Consider the following 18465-nt stretch of genomic DNA (forward strand, 5'->3'; position numbering starts at 1 on the left):
GGAACAGGTTTGAATCACCCTTTCTCCATCTGAATGATTGTTCCTATTTTCCATTAAATATATTTGCTGCTAATTTAATTTCTGTAGGTTTTACTGCTCTCACAGTCTCATTCCAATACATAAAGTAGCAAACCATTTGTGAAATTGCCAGTATTAGAACAATAAGCAGAAAAATATAACTAAGCTCTAGTTAAAGAGATTTTAAAGAGGGATGTAAGAGGAAAACTAAACTTGACAAACTTCCTCTCCTGTTGCCAGGTTTGTGGGCACCCTGAAGCAAAACGCCTTGCAGGGGACTCTCCCCAGTGACACAGAAGATCTGAATGTGGAGCATCTCCAGCTGCTGCTGCTCATTTTCCACAATTTCTCGGAGCGGGGCCGCAGATCCATCATGATGCTCTGTATCCAGACCATCGTGGAGCTGACAGCAAACATGGAGACCCAGCAGTGTTCTGTGCCTCTTATCGTGGCACGGCTGCTCTTGGTGTTTGACTACCTGCTCCACCAGTATTCCAAGGCCCCCGTGTACCTGTTCGAACAGGTAAGATTTTGACATCTGGATATTTAGTTGGTCACCCAGCAGGAATCTGAAATGGGCAGTCATTTGGTGTGTTCTACCTGTGACCCTTGTGAGTAAGTCAATTTTGATGCTGTTACCAAACTTTGGAGTTCCAGGGAATGGTTAATTATTGTGGCTGGTTCCTAGCAGCAGGTTCAGTTGGAGTGTAAATTCCTGGCGTGACTGGTGTCTTAATGTATCCTAGTAAGGACAGGATAGTTGTCCCACCATATCTTTAAAATCTTGAGTATTTGGCTGTTTAGCTCACAAATACCTTTTGTACCATCTCCTTGCTTTAGCATTTCACTGTGGAGGTTTTTGGCACAGTTCTCGTTAATGGGATGGGATGGTGCCTTGTGCCTGGCTTTTCCAATTGTGGGAAGCTTGGCCATGGATTTAAACTGCTCAGTCCAGAATAAAAATCATCACAGAGGGTCCAGAGCTTCCCCCAGAAGTGTGGAATGTTGTGTTTTGAACAGGATTGTTTCGTGGTTCTTTCTCTGTGGGGTGATATTTTCCCCCAGCCCTCAGTTTTTGGTTTTGTTTGGTTTCTTTAATTCAGGTACAATATAATTTGCTGACTCCACCCATTGGCTGGGTGAGTGGATCCCAGGACAGCAGCAGACGAACGTCTGTCCCACTTTATCATGGCTTTAAGGAAGTGGAAGAAAACTGGACCAAACACAGTTCATCAGGTAAGAAAGAAAATGTAAGGAATTTTTTAATCCAAGTTTTGCCTTTATTTATAAATGAGAGCCCTTTCTGTGCCTTGGTCTGGGCAGCTTTTCCTGCTTTTAATGGGCATAGTTACAATAGGTAAAAATACATCTGATAATGCCAGAATTGTTTTATTAAACAAAATTCAAAGTTGTTCTCATCTAGGAGCATGCAACAAGTAATTAAAAATAAGTATGTGTTTATTTTGCCAGGATTGTAGGAGTAGGAAAACTTTGGCTGCATGTACCACAGGTTAGAGCACCCATAATGTGTCATGGAGCTGGCTTGGACTCTGGTAGTGGTCTTAAAATGTGGAAGGTTGTGGGGATGGAGAAGAGAATATAACGTAATGTGGCCTATTTAAACTGCCACTTTGAAGGGTGTTTTCTGTTCTCAAATTCCAGACTCGGCTCCACAGCCCAGGTTCTACTGCATCCTGTCTCCAGAAGCTTCTGAGGATGATCTGAACCGTCTGGATAGCACGGTATGGCACTGCTGGTAGAGAGTTTCTGGAGGGCCATGGGGTTTGCCAAGTGCCAGGGAAAACAGACAAGAAGGAAAGACTTATTTAAACAGAGGATTGGGAATCTTTCACTAAGTGGTGGAAAGAAGAGTGGCCAGATAAGATAACACGGGATTCCTTTTTGCTCCTAGTTGGATGTCAGGGCAGTCACTGTGCAAAGTCTGTGAAGATCTGTTGTACTTGCAGGAATGCTTGGGATTCAGACTGACACATGGCATTAGAGTTGTTTTCTCATCACTTTGCTCCAGGTTCTCCCTGGGTTTTGTTTCCTCACTACATGTGTTGCCATCAGGGTTATGGGCTCTCTCTCCTGCCTGCTCCTTATCCCCAGTCCATTTGTCCTCAGTCCCGACAGAACCTCTCCCTGAAGTTTATTTTGCGTGGTTTTGGGCTGTGGGTATTCTGAATGCTTAAAGAGCTTTTCAAAGCAAGGGTCCTGACTTGTCATCTCCTGCAGGTTTGTGAGGTCCTTTTCTCCAGGGCTACGAAGTACGACGAGCTGTACGCAGCCCTCACCTCGTTACTGGCTGCTGGGTCCCAGTTTGATACCCTCAGGAGGAGGGAGAACAAAAATGTCACTGCACTGGTGAGACTGTCTTGCTGTCTGTGTTGAGGAGTAGCAAGTTTTCAAACTTAGTATTTTCAAGCAAAGTGTTTAACCAAAGTATTTTGGACTGTGCTTGGAGTAAGGAGGAGCTTGAAAATCTCGAAACTAACCATAATGTTCGTGGTGGCTACACATCTCTTGAGTTTTTAATTCCTAGTGTGCTTTCAACTTGCTGTAAGTCCATGGTAATTGCAGGAGGTGTGGCTAGAACACAATTAAACAGGAGAGAATTGTATAACTTTTCCTTTTTCCTTTCTCACTCCTGTGTTCCGTATTTTATTGTTTAATATGACAGAAACTCAGTCCAGAGCATGTTCATCTGATTTGGCACATCTGCAGGAGTGTGGAGTCCCTGAGGAGATAGTTCAGTAGCTGTAATGATGGAAACTGCAGTCTTTCTGTACTAACTTTTCCAACTGTTCCTCTGTGTAGGAAGCCTGTGCCCTTCAGTACTACTTCCTGATCCTGTGGCGGATCCTGGGGATTTTGCCTCCCTCCAAAAGCTACATGCACCATTTGGCCATGAACACCCCTGAGATGAGTGACTGTGACCTCCTGCACACCCTGCGCTGGTCTTCCCGCCTGCAGATCCCGTCCTACGTTGTGTGGATCAAGGTACAGCCTCAGCTCCGTGGGGTGTGTGGAGATGGTGACAGTGAGAGTGTCAGTCTCCTCCGTGCTGGCTGCACGTGGGGTTTGTTCTGTGGGAACTTGGGCCTGTCTTTTCTAAACTGGTTAATTCCAGAACACTGTTCAAGCATGATGGGTCTGGGTTTTGGCATTTGTAGGATCACCTTATCAAGCAGGGCATGAAGGCTGAACATGCTGCTCCTCTTATCGAACTGACCTCCAGCAAGTGCATCTCAGTGAAGTACGACGTGGAAATAGCAGAGGAATACTTTGCTCGGCAGGTGAGGTGGTGGGAGTGCAGCTGGGCACACGGAACTCCTGCTTCTGTGGAATGATCTGCACTTACTGTTCCATCCCTCTCTATTTTCAGATCTCTTCTTTCTGCACTGTCGACTGCACAACCATTCTCCAGCTGCACGAAGTCCCCAGTTTACAATCCATTTACACCCTTGATGCTGCAATCTCCAAGATCCAGGTTTCTCTAGACGAGCACTTTTCCAAGTTAGCTGCAGAAACTGATCCCCACAAGTCCTCAGAGATAACCAAGAACCTCCTCCCTGCTACGCTGCAGCTCATTGACACTTATGCTACATTTACCAGGTACAGCCCTTGGGATTTCCAGCAGGAATACCATTTCCTGCTGTGTTTTGGGCTTTCTCTGCACTTCATGTGTTGTTTTCTTAGAAGTGCCTGGGAGTTTTGTAGTCCAGAGTAATTGCTTTATGTCGTCTAGAGGGTCCATTGCTTTAAAAGAATAACAAGTAGCTTCTCAAGCCAGGCATGGGACGTTGTTGTTTCTGAGTAGCCTCCTTGGCTGATCTTCCAAGGCTTCCTTGCAAGTTTTCAAAACCAGCTTTTCCTCAAAAGATAAAGCCACCCTCTAGGATAGTGCTACTTAAGGTTATTTCTCTGGGATAATACTGAGGCTGTCAGACCATCGAGAAAGAGAGGGGGGCTAATTCTTACATTAAAAATCTGAATTCTTCTAAACTCTCGTTGGAACCTGTGTAGAAGAAAGCAAAAATAAATCAGCTTTTTCTTTTTGGGCACTTCTCCTGGTAAGTAGCTTAGAGGGGATAAAGCCCAGAACTCCCTTAGTGGTGTAAGATGAAGTGTGGGGCAGAACTTCAGAAGTTTGTGTTTTATCTGTCACTCCATTGACACACTTAGTTCTGAGCTGCAGAGCTGATTCCTGAAGTAAATCCTCTCCATGCTGCCTGCAGATCCTATTTGCTGCGGAGCCTCTCAGAGGAGGGTTCCTCGGACAACAAACCCTCCGAGGAGAAGCTGCGGGGCTACGCCGCTGTCCTGGCCATCGGCTCCAGCCGCTGCAAGTCCAACACTCTGGGTGAGGGGCAGGGCATGGGGTTCAGGGTGCCTCCTTTCTGCAGGTGAATCTTTCCTCAATACTGCCAATACCCAATTTCAAAGTGATCTCCACCTCTCTGTTCAAACGCGTGAGTTGTGCTGCCAGCACAGCGAAGTCTCTTCCTTTCAGTACCTTACCAACTGAAACAGTTGGGCAAACCTTGAAAGGATCAGTATCTTGTGGATTCCTCTGGATTAGTGAAGTGCTCTTATAACCATATTGGAACTGGTGGCATGGAATAACAAGGGGAACTATGAAATGTTAGTATGCTCAAGACTTCTGTGAATTAGTATTTGTGCCATGTTTTCTGCAGTTTTAATGAAGTGGAGGAAGCTGGGACACCCTTAAATAAAACCTCGGGATGATTTTGACTTGTAGACCCGTGAATTTATTCAGTGCATGATTGTTCTGTGTAACTGCAGGTCCGACCCTTGTCCAGAACTTGCCATCAGCTGTGCAGACCCTGTGTGAGTCCTGGAACAACATCCACACCAACGAGTTCCCCAACATCGGCTCATGGGTGAGTCCAGCCTCAGGGCCTGGTCTGGTGTGACTGCAGCTGCAGGAGTTGCTGGGAATGGGGGCACTGTGTGGCTCTTTCCCAGATCCAGGGCTCTGATGTGTGTGTGTCCCTCCCCAGCGCAACGCCTTTGCCAACGACACCATCCCTGCAGAAAGCTACATCAGCGCCGTGCAGGCCGCCCACCTGGGCACCCTCTGCAGCCAGAGCCTGCCCCTGGCAGCCTCCCTCAAGCACACGCTGCTGTCCCTGGTCAGGCTCACCGGGGATCTCATCGTGTAAGTCAGGCCTGTGTTACACTGTGTGTTCCGTGCCCTGCTGGGTGCATTGCTCCGTGTCCTCCAGGGCTGACTTCAGGCTGTGTCTGTGCCACACTTACTGACCTGGTGCTGGTTCTGACCTAAACCTTCCAGTTCACAGTTCCAAATACTAAATGAATGACAGACAGTCTTTCTGTCTTCATGTGATATCTCCAAAAGTCGATCTCCCTGAGAGAAACCTTTTTATCAAATATGGACTTGAAGAAACTGGGATATAAACTGACACAGTACGGATCTAATTAATTCATTCGTGTTTTGTGTATCATTCACTCGTGTCAAGTTTTTAATGTGTAAGGAAAAGGGAAATGCCATTTTTTTACCAGGGACTTAGTCTAAAATACTCTGAAACCAAAAAGTAGTTGTTGACACTGCAAACAAGCCCAAAAGCCACAATATGTGACAATGGGGCTGTCTAGGCAGATGTTGTAAGTGTATATATGCAAAAGCAACGTGTAGAATTTTCCAAAGGAGAACTGTTTTTCTGAGAGGGAAATGGCTGGGCCAGTGTATTGATCCCACCTTTCTAAAAATGGTTTCATCACTCACTTGCATTCAGAGTTGTGCCTCACTTGATGTGAATTCTGGTTTCCAGCAGGGACGTTCTGGGACACGTCATGCAGAGAATTAATTTGTGTCCTTTTCTTTCCAAGCTGGTCAGATGATCTGAACCCACCCCAGGTGATTCATTCCCTGCTGCCCCTCCTTCTGGAGACCAGCACAGAGAGTGTGGCAGAAATCAGCAGCAACTCCCTGGAGAGGATCTTGGGCCCTGCGGAGTCCGATGAGTTCCTGGCACGTGTTTATGAGAAGTTGATCACAGGGTGCTATAACATCCTGGCCCATCACTCTGACCCAAACAGGTAACAGAGCTGTGTGCATAGCTTGGCTACAGCAGTGTTGCTTCTGGAACGGAAAAAATCAGCTTATTTTTATCTGTTGAAAAGCTTCTACTTGTATACTATAAATATGAGATATTTTATCCACATTACCAGAATTGTGGAGAAGGGGTGAGAGCAAGAGAAAATGGGGAGGAGTAACACCAGAAGAGACTTAAAGTGTAAAAAGAGCAGCTCTTAATAGGAATTTGCGTGTGAGGTGTCTGAAAGGTCTGGATTATTCTGGAGTTCTGACTGGGACTTCCCTTAGAGCATCATGTGTCCCTTTGTTCTGAACTTGGTGGATATGTTGGTGTTTATTCATCAATTGTTTTTCTCCTGTCTCTTGGAAGAAGAGCTGCTTTCAATTGGTGGAAAATTTACTGGAATTGTAATAGCAAAATGGATCACTTCTGGCCTCTCAGAACTGTTCTGATTGTTGAAATTGTTTCTGTATGTTCTTATTTGATCCTCATGTATTTGATCCTTATCTATTCCTCTTTTAATCCTCAGTGGCCTGGATGAGTCCATCTTGGAGGAATGTTTGCAGCATCTGGAGAAACAGCTGGAGAGCAGCCAGGCCAGAAAAGCCATGGAGGAATTCTTTTCAGAAAGGTGAAGCACCATGGAGGTTGTAGCCCAAGGACTTCATTTCTCATCCTTTTTCTGTTAGCTTGTCCCTGTAGACACCAAGGTGATGTTAATGCCATTGTGCAGGAAAATACAGACTGTGTAAGGTCAGGATATCCTTCAGGCAGTGCAGGAGAGTGGGAAGAGACTGGGGGGGAGAGGACCTGGGTCTTTGTCCAAATCAAATACTCAGCAAGTCCTCACAGCGATGATCAGTGGAGAATCTTGCAAGATGATTGTTCTGTCCCAGCAGGTTTCTGAGAGATGCTGCTCCATAAGGCACTTACAGACCAAGCTGCAAAATCCCAAATTCTCTCAGTTCTTCTCTGGGGCTACAGGTTGATAATTTTAAGGGTGGAGGTGGTGGGTTGGCCTGACTTTGAATCATGAAGACAAATTGTGCTGGCAGCAGCCTAGAACAGCTATGATAGAAATAGCCTAGCACACCCACAGTGTTCTGAGTGTGAGGTGAAGGAGAGGAAAGGCTTTCTCCCTCAGAAAGCTGACCATTGCCTGATTTTTCTCTCTATTTGTTCAACAGTTTAGAATGAAAGCAGCCTGGTGGCTGTACAATGTTAGTATGGAAGGGAAAGATAGGCAAGAAAATCTTGACTTTTGGTTTGCAAAGCAGTTCAGGCCCTTTTGTGACTCGGTATGTGGAGACCACTGAAGTGCTACTGAGGAGCCCATTCAGGAGTTTTGGTCCGAGCTGGGTTTGCTGTTTGGCTGAAAGGAATTTCTGTGGTTTGGCTGCTGAGCAGTGTTAACACAAACTCCTGCCAGTCTGAAACGTGAGGGCAGATACAAGTGGAGCCAGTGGAAAAAGGGAATGGGCTGCTTTTTACAAAGCTGATTTAATTCCCCGCTCTGTGCAGTGGAGAACTGGTGCAGATCATGATGGCGACGGCCAACGAGAACCTCTCAGCCAAGTTCTGTAACAGGGTGCTGAAATTCTTCACCAAGCTCTTCCAGCTGAGTAAGTGCTGCTGGCATCTCCTCCGTTCTGCCTTTGCCACTTCACATTGTTCTGGTATTGTCTGAGATTGGGAGGAAGCTGTGGGAGGGAGTGGAGTCACAGCTCCGCGCTTTCAAGGAAAGCCATTTCGCGAGTGTTCATTGGAGCAACTGTCACTGACAGAAACTTTCCCCCCAGCTGAGAAGAGCCCCAACCCCAGCCTGCTGCGCCTCTGCGGCTCCCTGGCTCAGCTGGCCTGTGTGGAGCCTGTGAGGCTGCAGGCCTGGCTGACCAGGATGACCATGTCCCCACCCAAGGACTCGGACCAGCTGGATGTGGTGCAGGAGAACAGGCAGCTGCTGCAGCTCCTGACAACTTACATTGTTCGGGAGAACAGGTAAAGCACAGCCTCGGTCCTGTCCTGTGTGCTCTGTTTGTTCTTGAGAGGTGCACATTTTCTGTGAGTTGCTGCTGGTTCTTTGTGGTACCTGTGTGAAACTGTCCTCTTTTTGCTCAGCCAAGTGGGGGAAGGCGTGTGCACTGTTCTGCTCAGCACCCTGATACCAATGGCAACGGAGATGTTGGCCAATGGGGATGGCACGGGCTTTCCTGAGCTGATGGTCGTCATGGCAACTTTGGCCAGTGCAGGACAAGGGGCAGGACACCTCCAGCTTCATGGTGCTGCTGTGGACTGGCTGGGCAGATGGTAAGAGTGAACTCTGTGCTGCTGATGCTTCATTTGTGGGGTGTTCTTCATTTCTTTCCTGGTTTTTTGGGGACAGAAATTTGTGTTCACAGATACTCCCTTCTCTCTTAGTTTACTATTTGTTGTTTGAACTATGAAGTGTCTGAGGGAGGCTGATCTGTGTCCATCTGTTCCAAACAATCACATTTTTTCTTTCTTTTCTACTCTGGATAGTCAAATTACTGCATTTATACGTTCCCCATTGTTAATCTAAAGCAAACTGAGTGCTTGAAGCTGTTGGTCAGGACTGAGTTTGTACTTCCCAAAGGCTCTCAGCTGCAATGAGGGGTTTTGGGCTTCCTATCCCTGGAAGTGTCCCAGTCCAGGCTGGACAGGGCTTGGAGCACCCTGGGATAGTGGAAGGTGTCCCTGTCTGTGGCTGGGGGTGGGATGAGATGGGCTTTAGGATTCCTTCCATCCTAAACCATTCTGTAGTAATTCCCAGTTTTGTGTTGCAGTAAGAAATACCTGTCTCAAAAGAACGTGGTAGAAAAAATGAATGCCAACGTCATGCAAGGGAAGGTAAGACTTGTGCTGGTGCTTCACTTGCAGGAATGAATCCCAGGCACGAGTTCAGCTGGCCTGGTTTGGTTTCATGGTAGGAATTTTAAAACCATTTGGCCAGGGAGGGACTGTCCTGTTTGCGTGCCCTGTAGCTGCTCTTGGGGGATGTGAGCGTTGCTCTGATTTTCCTTCACTTCTGCTCCCCAGCACGTGACCATCCTGGAGTGCACGTGCCACATCGTGTCCTACCTGGCCGATGTCACCAACGCCCTGAGCCAGAGCAGCGGGCAGGGCCCCAGCCACCTGTCTGTGGATGGGGAGGAGAGGGCCATCGAGGTGGACTCCGACTGGGTGGAGGAGCTGGCGGTGGAGGAGGAGGACTCTCAGGCTGAGGACTCGGTAGGCAACGGGCACAGGGGATGCTGCAAAGGACAGGAGGGTTTATTGTGCACCTCGCAAACCACTCAGTTTGTAAATTGAGATTTTGCTGTTTATTCCTGATGTGAGACTGAGTGACGAACCCTACTTGTCAGTTCCTTCCTGCCTAGATCTCTTGACTTTGTGATGTCAACAAAAGTTAAATTTTTATTTTTTTAATTAAAGGGAGAAATGAAGTAAAACGGGTTTGTTCCTACTGGTTGCTCAATTACTAGTTTTTGTATCAGCAAGCAACTTTAGAGCTGTTGGGTGGTGAAAGAAAAGCTGTTAGAGTGTGTTCTTTAAGATTTTTTTGTATCAAATTTTTGTTACTGTTTCTTTTTCTTGTTAACCGTTTCATGTTACTACAATGTGTCACCATCTGCTCTCTCCATGTGGTTTTGATTCCAGCTGCCTCCTTTTAGCTCAGTGGTACTAAAACTTGCTATTCCTAAAATGCTCGTTTGGGGAGTTTATTCTGTACTGTAGCTGCAGTTATAACACCTTCCTAAAACAATTTTCTTCTGGATAGGATGAAGATTCTCTCTGTAATAAGCTCTGTACCTTCACCATCACTCAGAAAGAATTCATGAATCAACATTGGTAAGAATCTCAAGCTTGTGTTCAGAGTTTCAACCTGGTGTTTCTGGCCATTGGGAAGGAAACCGGTGTAGTTTGTGAGCCTCAAGGCACTGCCTGTCAAAACTCACCTGGCTTATTTTGGGCAGGTACCACTGTCACACTTGCAAGATGGTTGACGGGGTTGGTGTTTGCACAGTTTGTGCTAAAGTTTGTCACAAGGATCATGAGATTTCTTACGCCAAGTACGGATCCTTCTTCTGTGACTGTGGAGCCAAGGAGGATGGCAGCTGCCTGGTAAATTCTTTATGTCTTCAGATTTTTGAGTCCTTTGCAATTTTCTATTCTGCAGTAAGTTATGTCAGGATTTTAGATGGCAGGAGTGCTAAGGCTTGAAGGCTTTGACTTTATAATGAACCCTCAGAATTTACAGCTCGCCTGGAAATTAATTTTTTTTCACCAAACAAGAGCATTGGCAAATAGGTGTCCTAGTGGCTTCTGGAATTCCACCTGCCTTTACAGAATTTGCTGCACAGCAAAGAACACCTTTTCCCATGTTTTCCACTAGCAGCAAACAAAGTAATTGTGTCTTAAATATGGAAATTTTTTAGTCCTTGGGTGGAGGGTCACATGCAGGATGTTATTTCTTTAGAACTGTGCTCTAATTGCTGCTCTTACAATCTGTATTCACTTCATCAGTAGCCAGGTTGAGTCTGGTTTGGGCTTTTAGCATCACTCTGTCATTCCCAGGCGCTGGTGAAGAGAACTCCCAGCAGTGGGATGAGCTCTACCATGAAGGAATCAGCCTTCCAGAGCGAGCCCCGCGTGCCCGAGAGCGTCATCCGCCACGCGAGCACGTCCCCTGCCGAGAAGGCCAAGGTCACCATCAGCGAGGGCAAGGGCCCCGACGAGGAGAAGCCCAAGAAGAGCAGCCTGTGCAGAAATGTGGAGGGCTGTCGAGAGGAGCTGCAGTCCCAGGTATAATTGTCAGCTGCTAAACAGAAATGGGTTATGGTGAGGCTCTTGGGCAGGCCAGGTTGGTTATCAGCTGAGTTGTTTGATTTTTAGGCTGAGAGGGGTCATAAAGGAGTGTCAGGCTTTAAAAAGCAGTTGATGTGCAGCTCCCATCAGGAGCATCTTGTTCCTTGTTTGCCTAATCTGTTTGTTTCTTGTAGGCCAACTTCTCCTTTGCCCCTTTGGTGCTGGAGATGCTGAATTTCCTGATGGATGCCATCCAGGTCAACTTCCAGCAAGCTTCAGCCATGGGGAGCAGCAGCCGTGCCCAGCAGGCTCTCAACGAGCTCCACACTTTGGACAAATCGGTAGAAATGACGGATCAGTTGATGGTACGGAACAAAAGAGATTAACAGAGTGTGCATGGGGGGAATGGCTTTTAAACAGAGACGTTCCAGTGACACCCTTTGGGTGCTTTCCCTTGCTCAGGTCCCAACCCTTGGCTCTCAGGAAGGCGCCTTTGAGAACGTGCGCATGAACTACAGCGGGGACCAGGGCCAGACGATCCGGCAGCTGATCAGCGCGCACGTGCTGCGGCGCGTGGCCATGTGCGTGCTGTCCTCGCCCCACGGCCGCCGCCAGCACCTGGCCGTGAGCCACGAGAAGGGCAAGGTGAGCCCCCTGCACGGAGCCCTGGGCTCCTGAGGGAAGGGGAGCAGTGCTGGAGCTGCTGGGTTCCTGAGGGAAGGGGAGCAGTGCTGGAGCCACTGGGTTCCTGAGGGAAATGGAACAGTGCTGGAGCTGCTGGGTTCCTGAGGGAAATGGAACAGTGCTGGAGCTGCTGGGTTCCTGAGGGAAGGGGAACAGTGCTGGAGCCACTGGGTTCCTGAGGGAAATGGAACAGTGCTGGAGCTGCTGGGTTCCTGAGGGAAGGGGAACAGTGCTGGAGCTGCTGGGTTCCTGAGGGAAATGGAACAGTGCTGGAGCTGCTGGGTTCCTGAGGGAAATGGAACAGTGCTGGAGCTGCTGGGTTCCTGAGGGAAGGGGAACAGTGCTGGAGCTGCTGGGTTCCTGAGGGAAATGGAACAGTGCTGGAGCTGCTGGGTTCCTGAGGGAAGGGGAACAGTGCTGGAGCCACTGGGTTCCTGAGGGAAATGGAACAGTGCTGGAGCTGCTGGGTTCCTGAGGGAAGGGGAACAGTGCTGGAGCTGCTGGGTTCCTGAGGGAAATGGAACAGTGCTGGAGCTGCTGGGTTCCTGAGGGAAAAGGAACAGTGCTGGAGCTGCTGGGTTCCTGAGGGAAATGGAACAGTGCTGGAGCTGCTGGGTTCCTGAGGGAAAAGGAACAGTGCTGGAGCTGCTGGGTTCCTGAGGGAAATGGAACAGTGCTGGAGCTGCTGGGTTCCTGAGGGAAAAGGAACAGTGCTGGAGCTGCTGGGTTCCTGAGGGAAATGGAACAGTGCTGGAGCTGCTGGGTTCCTGAGGGAAAAGGAACAGTGCTGGAGCTGCTGGGTTCCTGAGGGAAATGGAACAGTGCTGGAGCTGCTGGGTTCCTGAGGGAAAAGGAACAGTGCTGGAGCTGCTGGGTTCCTGAGGGAAAAGGAACAGTGCTGGAGCTGCTGGGTTCCTGAGGGAAATGGAACGGTGCTGGAGCTGCTGGGTTCCTGAGGGAAATGGAACGGTGCTGGAGCTGCTGGGTTCCTGAGGGAAAAGGAACAGTGCTGGAGCCGCTGGGTGCCTGAGGGAAATGGGAACAGTGCTGGAGCTGCTGGGTTCCTGAGGGAAATGGAACAGTGCTGGAGCTGCTGGGTTCCTGAGGGAAGGGGAACAGTGCTGGAGCTGCTGGGTGCCTGAGGGAAATGGAGCAGTGCTGGAGCTGCTGGGTTCCTGAGGGAAGGGGAACAGTGCTGGAGCTGCTGGGTTCCTGAGGGAAGGGGAACAGTGCTGGAGCTGCTGGGTTCCTGAGGGAAATGGAACAGTGCTGGAGCCACTGGGTTCCTGAGGGAAATGGAACAGTGCTGGAGCTGCTGGGTTCCTGAGGGAAATGGAACAGTGCTGGAGCTGCTGGGTTTCTGAGGGAAGGGGAACAGCGCTGTGCAACAGGCAGGACTGTGGTTTGTTCTGCCCATCCTGAGATCTGGTGTGAAGCCTTGCGTAGCTTAGGGGAATGTCTCATAGGAAAAACTCTTCAGGGAAAAGAACTCCTGCAGCAGGAAGAGCGAGAACAACTCACTGCCATCACCCACCTCACTGCAGGCACTTGAGAGGAGGTTGGAGTCAGGTGGGAGTTCATGACTCAGTGAAAGGACAAGAGGAAATGACCTTAAGGTGCGCCAAGGGAGGTTCAAATTAGTTACTATGAACACAAATTTGACTACAGGAGTGGTCAGGCATTGGAATAAGTGTCCCAGATAGGTGGTGGAGTCACCAGCTCTGGAGGTGTTCAAGAGGTGTCTGGACATGGGGGATGTGGTTTAGGGGTGATCATGGTGGTGGTTGGACTCAGTGATCCCGTGGGTCTCTTCCAGCCTTGATGATTCTGTGGTTCTGATTCTGTAACTGGGATCTGGAATTGAAATGCCTGACTCCCTCAGTTACAAAGTCAGATAACTGGGTTCATTCTGTGGTGCAGATCACAGTGCTCCAGCTCTCAGCCCTGCTGAAACAAGCCGACTCCAGCAAAAGAAAACTGACCCTCACCCGCCTGGCATCCGCTCCTGTCCCCTTCACTGTGCTGAGCCTGACTGGGAATCCCTGCAAGGAGGACTACCTGGCTGTGTGTGGGCTCAAGGTAAGTTCCTGCCAAACGCTTTTCCAGGGAGCTGCAAACATCAGATCAAAGCCAGCTGTGTTTGTTTCCTCCGAGGAGTCAGCATGGAACTGCCTCCAAAGCTCTGTCACTAATTTAGCTCCCGATTCACTTTCCTGCTAGGTAGATGAGGCAAATGAAGCAGGACCTGTATGAACAGTATAATTAATGAGACAGTGTCTTGAAATAGTATTTCTTAGTGTATTTAGGCTGATTTTGTTTTAAGAGAAGAGCCAAGGTTTAGTCATGTCAAACTTAGTGTGTTATAACTAGTCTGTAGCTATTGGTGTTCTTTGGCAAGGACTCCTCTTCTTCGTATTCTCTCAGATTTAGATTCAACTTTCCCAGTGCCGAATCTACAGATGTGTTATTTAACTGAGAAAAAGCTGCGCTCTCTGTAGCTTTTTTTGGATTTTTCTTCTCAAACCTTCATGTCAATTTATCTTTAATGCAGGAAATCTAGATTTAGATTCTTTAAATCATTATTTGCCCTGCGAGAAATGCTGGCTTTTAACTCTGTTCTTGGCTTCAAAGGTTCATAAACATTTTGTTCTTATATTTAACCGAATTTCTTGATTACTCCAGGACTGCCATGTGTTAACGTTCAGCAGCTCTGGATCAGTCTCTGATCATTTGGTGCTTCATCCCCAACTGGCCACTGGGAATTTCATCATCAAAGCCGTGTGGCTGCCTGGATCTCAAACAGAGCTGGCCATTGTCACTGCAGACTTTGTGAAGGTATATCTGGTCATGAGCTATTGATGATACAGCTTCTTGCAGACATCAGAGTCTGGATCCTCGTGGAGTTGCATGTGGGAGAATGGGATAATATTCTTAGAAACATAAATTTGGGATGTTTGGGCTGTTCTTGCAGGGAAAAGCAAAACCAAAGAATTCAAAGAGCAAAACCCCAAACTGTAACATCTCATAGGGATTCCCTCATCTCAGCTCTTGTCTGTTTGCACTGTTTTGTTAATTACTGCCTTGATAATTGTTGTAGTTAATTATTTCCTTGGTTCTTTCCACAGATTTATGATCTCTCAGTAGATGCCTTGAGTCCAACTTTCTACTTCCTCCTACCGAGTTCCAAAATCAGGGATGTCACTTTCCTGTTCAACGAGGAGGGGAAGAACATCATAGTGATCATGTCCTCTGCTGGGTACATCTACACACAGCTCATGGAGGAGGCCAGCAGTGCCCAGCATGGACCCTTCTATGTCACCAATGTGCTTGAAGTCAATCACGAGGACCTGAAGGTGCTGGTGACTTCCCTTTCTCTCTTTTTGCATCTTCCATTTGAAGGCAGAAGTTTCCTTCTTTTTTTTTCCCTTCTCCTTTTAAGCCCCCCGATCTAGATCAAGGAGCTTTCTCATTCCTCTAAAGAGAGAAATATCCTTACAGTAAAAGGAGGTGGGGGTGAAAATTAAACCCCTTGATCCTTTCATCTAGAAAATGGAGCATGCTTTCTGTGGCTGGCTCTGAAGTCGTGCCCAGCAGGATTTCTCAGCAGGGAGATGGCTTCAGAGCAGTGCTGCTCTCGGAGCAAGGCACTCCAAAGGTGCAGGAGCAGAAGGGATAAATCACCATTGCTGGGGCTGGAGAGCTGGAGTGAACCTTTGTTTCTAGTCTGGGGGTGACCTTTAAAATCTCTCCAGTGTTTTTACCCCAGCCTGCTTCAAAACAGGAATAGATGGGAAGGAGGCCCTCAGGAAGGGCTTTTATGAGCTGGGAATACAGGGAATGCTCCATGTGAGACTGTCACACGGCGCTGAGGCTCACAGCTGTGGGAGCTCAGGGTGTTACCTACAGCCTCTGGGTGTGAAGGCTCAGCATCCCCTTCCAGAGCCTTTGAAGTGTCTGATGGATGAGTTCACCCAGGAGTTCAGCTTAGAAAATTGTCATTTAGGGCTCTGTTCTCTCACTGCTGGGGAGGAGGGGCGGCTTTGGCAATAATTCCATCGTAAATTTAAAAGCCTGACAGAGTGTTTGGGGATATTTGTGTTTATGTTAAATGTTGGCATTTCTCTGGATCCCCCAGGACAGCAATGGCCAGGTGGCAGGAGGAGGGGTGTCAGTCTATTACTCCCACGTGCTGCAGATGTTGTTCTTCAGCTACTGCCAAGGCAAATCCTTCGCAGCCACCATCAGCCGGGCCAGCCTGGAAGTGCAGCAGCTCTTCCCAATTAACATCAAGAGGTGAGGATCCTGGGGGAGACTCCCTGCATTTCTATTTCTTTTCATTATTAATAAATATTGCTTATTATTAAACATTCCCAGCTCTGAATGGCCAAACCTCGTGGTGAAAATTCCCTCTTGGCTGATGATTTCTTGCTGCTTTTCATGGTCCTTCTGTCCTAATGGACTTGGATGATCCTTGGTGGTCTCTTCCAGCTCAGGAATTCCATGGTACCCCAGTTGCAGCAGGATGATTAGAAACCAAAGCTGTCTGCTTTAGCAGTAGGCCACACATGCATTTTGTCTTCCCAGCAGGATTTCAGAGCAGAAAGGTGTCTGCAGAGCAGTGGGGCTGCACAGAGTGAGCTGCTCCTGGTGCAGCCGCTGGGATTATCGGCCCTCGCCGAGGTGGCCGAGCAGGAAGCCTTCATTTCCTTTGGGCACCACTGCTGCAGCACACCTTGTGCACTGTGCGTGTTAAGGCTGATTTTCAGACTCCCCTGGGGGAAAGCAATCTCTTACTCTATGAATGTGGCAAGAAAAACCAGTTCTGTTGTGTTTTCTGATACACGGTGCTGGGCACGCAGGCCGCAGACTCTTCACTAGCCTGACAAAAAGCCACTGTCACAAGTGGGCTCTGAAGGAGGGTCAAGTTCCAAGAGCTCCTGAACTCCAGTCCAGTTTGGCTTAGTCTTTTTGCAGCTCTGTTTTCACTTTTTCCAGTGAGCAGTCACACATTCTCTCCTGCATTGACTTTTGCTTACTGCTGCTGGGTGTGTTAAAACCTGGAACTGTTCATCTGTTCAGATAAAAAGATTCATGAAAGCCATTTATAAATTATGTCCTCGATTTGGGGCATAAAATGCAACACTGAGCAAGTTTTTCCTTGAGCTTGCAGAGGGGGATCAGGACTGAGAACTGGGATGCTCATGCCTTCTGTTCACTGGTGACTGTGTGAGGTTTCTCACCTGTAAAACAGACACTGTTCATTGGTGCAGTGCTTGAACCCCTGCTCAGGACGAAGCTTTAACTGACTTGAACACGGTGAAATTTGCATGGTTTTGCTTGTGCTGCTCTTTAAATGAATGTCATTGTGCTTATGTGCTTCGTCTCTTGCAGTTCCAATGGTGGCAGTAAGACTTCTCCAGCCCTGTGTCAGTGGTCTGAGGTGATGAACCACCCTGGCCTGGTGTGCTGTGTCCAGCAAACCACAGGTGTCCCACTGGTGGTGATGGTGAAGCCGGACACCTTCCTCATCCAGGAGATTAAGACCTTGCCAGCTAAAGCAAAGGTTAGTCAGAATTCCCTGTATTTTTGACCCTTAACATTTGGTTTCTTGTTCTATCAACCAGATCTCCAGTCTTAGCAGCTTCTCTAATGCAATGAGTTTGTTCCTCCAAGCGAGAGTTGCCAAGTCCTTGCTTTGCCTTGCAGATCCAGGACATGGTGGCCATCCGTCACACGGCCTGCAACGAGCAGCAGAGGACCACCATGATCCTGCTGTGTGAGGATGGCAGCCTGAGGATCTACATGGCCAACGTGGAGAACACGTCCTACTGGCTCCAGCCCTCTCTGCAGCCCAGCAGTGTCATCAGCATCATGAAACCCGTCCGCAAGCGCAAGGCAGCCGCCATCAGTAAGGGCTCCTCACGTGACCTTTGTAACTAATGGAGATGTAAAGATTGATCAGCATCATCCAAATACTTTAAGCATTCACCTCTGACAATTACCTAAGCACTGGCTAAGTGGGTAGAATGTTTCCATAGATGTATACAGAAATAGTTTCTAAAGGAGGCCAGTTGTTTCTGTAGGTTTTTTGCCACAGCTTTGCCTGTTCAGAATGTCTTTTGTCATAAACATCTCTCTCCCCTTCTAGCAACTCGCACATCCAGCCAGGTGAACTTCCCCATTGACTTCTTTGAGCACAACCAGCAGCTCACAGACGTGGAGTTCGGAGGCAATGACCTGCTGCAGGTGTACAATGCCCAGCAGATAAAGCACCGGCTCAATTCCACGGGCATGTACGTGGCCAACACAAAGGTAAGTGGGGCAATCTGGGGACTCTTTCAGGCTTCTGGGTGACATTATTGTTCATTATTGTTCACGTTGATACCATGCCTGGCCTTAAGGAGTCTGCTTTGTTCAAATGACCCCGCACAAATACCGTAATTCAGTAAACAGCGGAGGCACCTCTGCACAGATTGCTTGGCTTCAGAGGGGGTTTTTGAGCTGTGGTTTGTTCTCTGCAGCCTGGGGGTTTCACCATTGAGGTGACCAACAACAACAGCACGATGGTGATGACGGGCATGCGGATCCAGATCGGCACCCAGGCCATCGAGAGAGCTCCCTCCTACCTGGAGATCTTCGGCCGCACCATGCAGCTCAACATGACCCGTGCCCGCTGGTTCGACTTCCCCTTCACCCGGGAGGAGGCCTTGCAGGCTGACAAGAAACTCACCATCTTCAGTAAGGCTTTGTGCACTGCTTGGTCTGACCCACAGATGGTTTTGTTTGGGTGGGATGAAGCTGCTTGACCTCACAGCAGGGAGTTGCCATGATCTGTTTGTTTACCCTTCAA

General features: G+C 48.3%; 1 protein-coding gene across 5 annotated transcripts in view; it reads left to right on the plus strand.

Annotated features, from left to right (window-relative positions):
• UBR4 (ubiquitin protein ligase E3 component n-recognin 4) overlaps nt 1–18465 on the plus strand; it is an 82774-nt gene that overhangs the window by 12803 nt on the left and 51506 nt on the right. For all 5 annotated transcript variants that reach the window (XM_082295681.1, XM_082295682.1, XM_082295683.1 and 2 more), the window contains exons 19-48: nt 259–541; nt 1122–1254; nt 1681–1760; nt 2257–2385; nt 2839–3021; nt 3195–3317; nt 3407–3636; nt 4260–4384; nt 4828–4925; nt 5046–5203; nt 5896–6105; nt 6634–6735; nt 7626–7726; nt 7904–8102; nt 8223–8411; nt 8909–8972; nt 9162–9353; nt 9904–9974; nt 10100–10247; nt 10701–10928; nt 11126–11296; nt 11394–11576; nt 13536–13694; nt 14298–14450; nt 14741–14968; nt 15751–15908; nt 17007–17178; nt 17322–17523; nt 17764–17927; nt 18137–18353. In XM_082295681.1, the coding sequence (XP_082151807.1) occupies nt 259–541; nt 1122–1254; nt 1681–1760; nt 2257–2385; nt 2839–3021; nt 3195–3317; nt 3407–3636; nt 4260–4384; nt 4828–4925; nt 5046–5203; nt 5896–6105; nt 6634–6735; nt 7626–7726; nt 7904–8102; nt 8223–8411; nt 8909–8972; nt 9162–9353; nt 9904–9974; nt 10100–10247; nt 10701–10928; nt 11126–11296; nt 11394–11576; nt 13536–13694; nt 14298–14450; nt 14741–14968; nt 15751–15908; nt 17007–17178; nt 17322–17523; nt 17764–17927; nt 18137–18353 (4853 nt within the window). The remainder of the gene's footprint in view (nt 1–258; nt 542–1121; nt 1255–1680; nt 1761–2256; nt 2386–2838; nt 3022–3194; nt 3318–3406; nt 3637–4259; nt 4385–4827; nt 4926–5045; nt 5204–5895; nt 6106–6633; nt 6736–7625; nt 7727–7903; nt 8103–8222; nt 8412–8908; nt 8973–9161; nt 9354–9903; nt 9975–10099; nt 10248–10700; nt 10929–11125; nt 11297–11393; nt 11577–13535; nt 13695–14297; nt 14451–14740; nt 14969–15750; nt 15909–17006; nt 17179–17321; nt 17524–17763; nt 17928–18136; nt 18354–18465) is intronic.

Source organism: Coloeus monedula (assembly GCF_965178545.1).
Source record: "Coloeus monedula genome assembly, chromosome: 22".
NCBI classification, from domain to species: domain Eukaryota; kingdom Metazoa; phylum Chordata; class Aves; order Passeriformes; family Corvidae; genus Coloeus; species Coloeus monedula.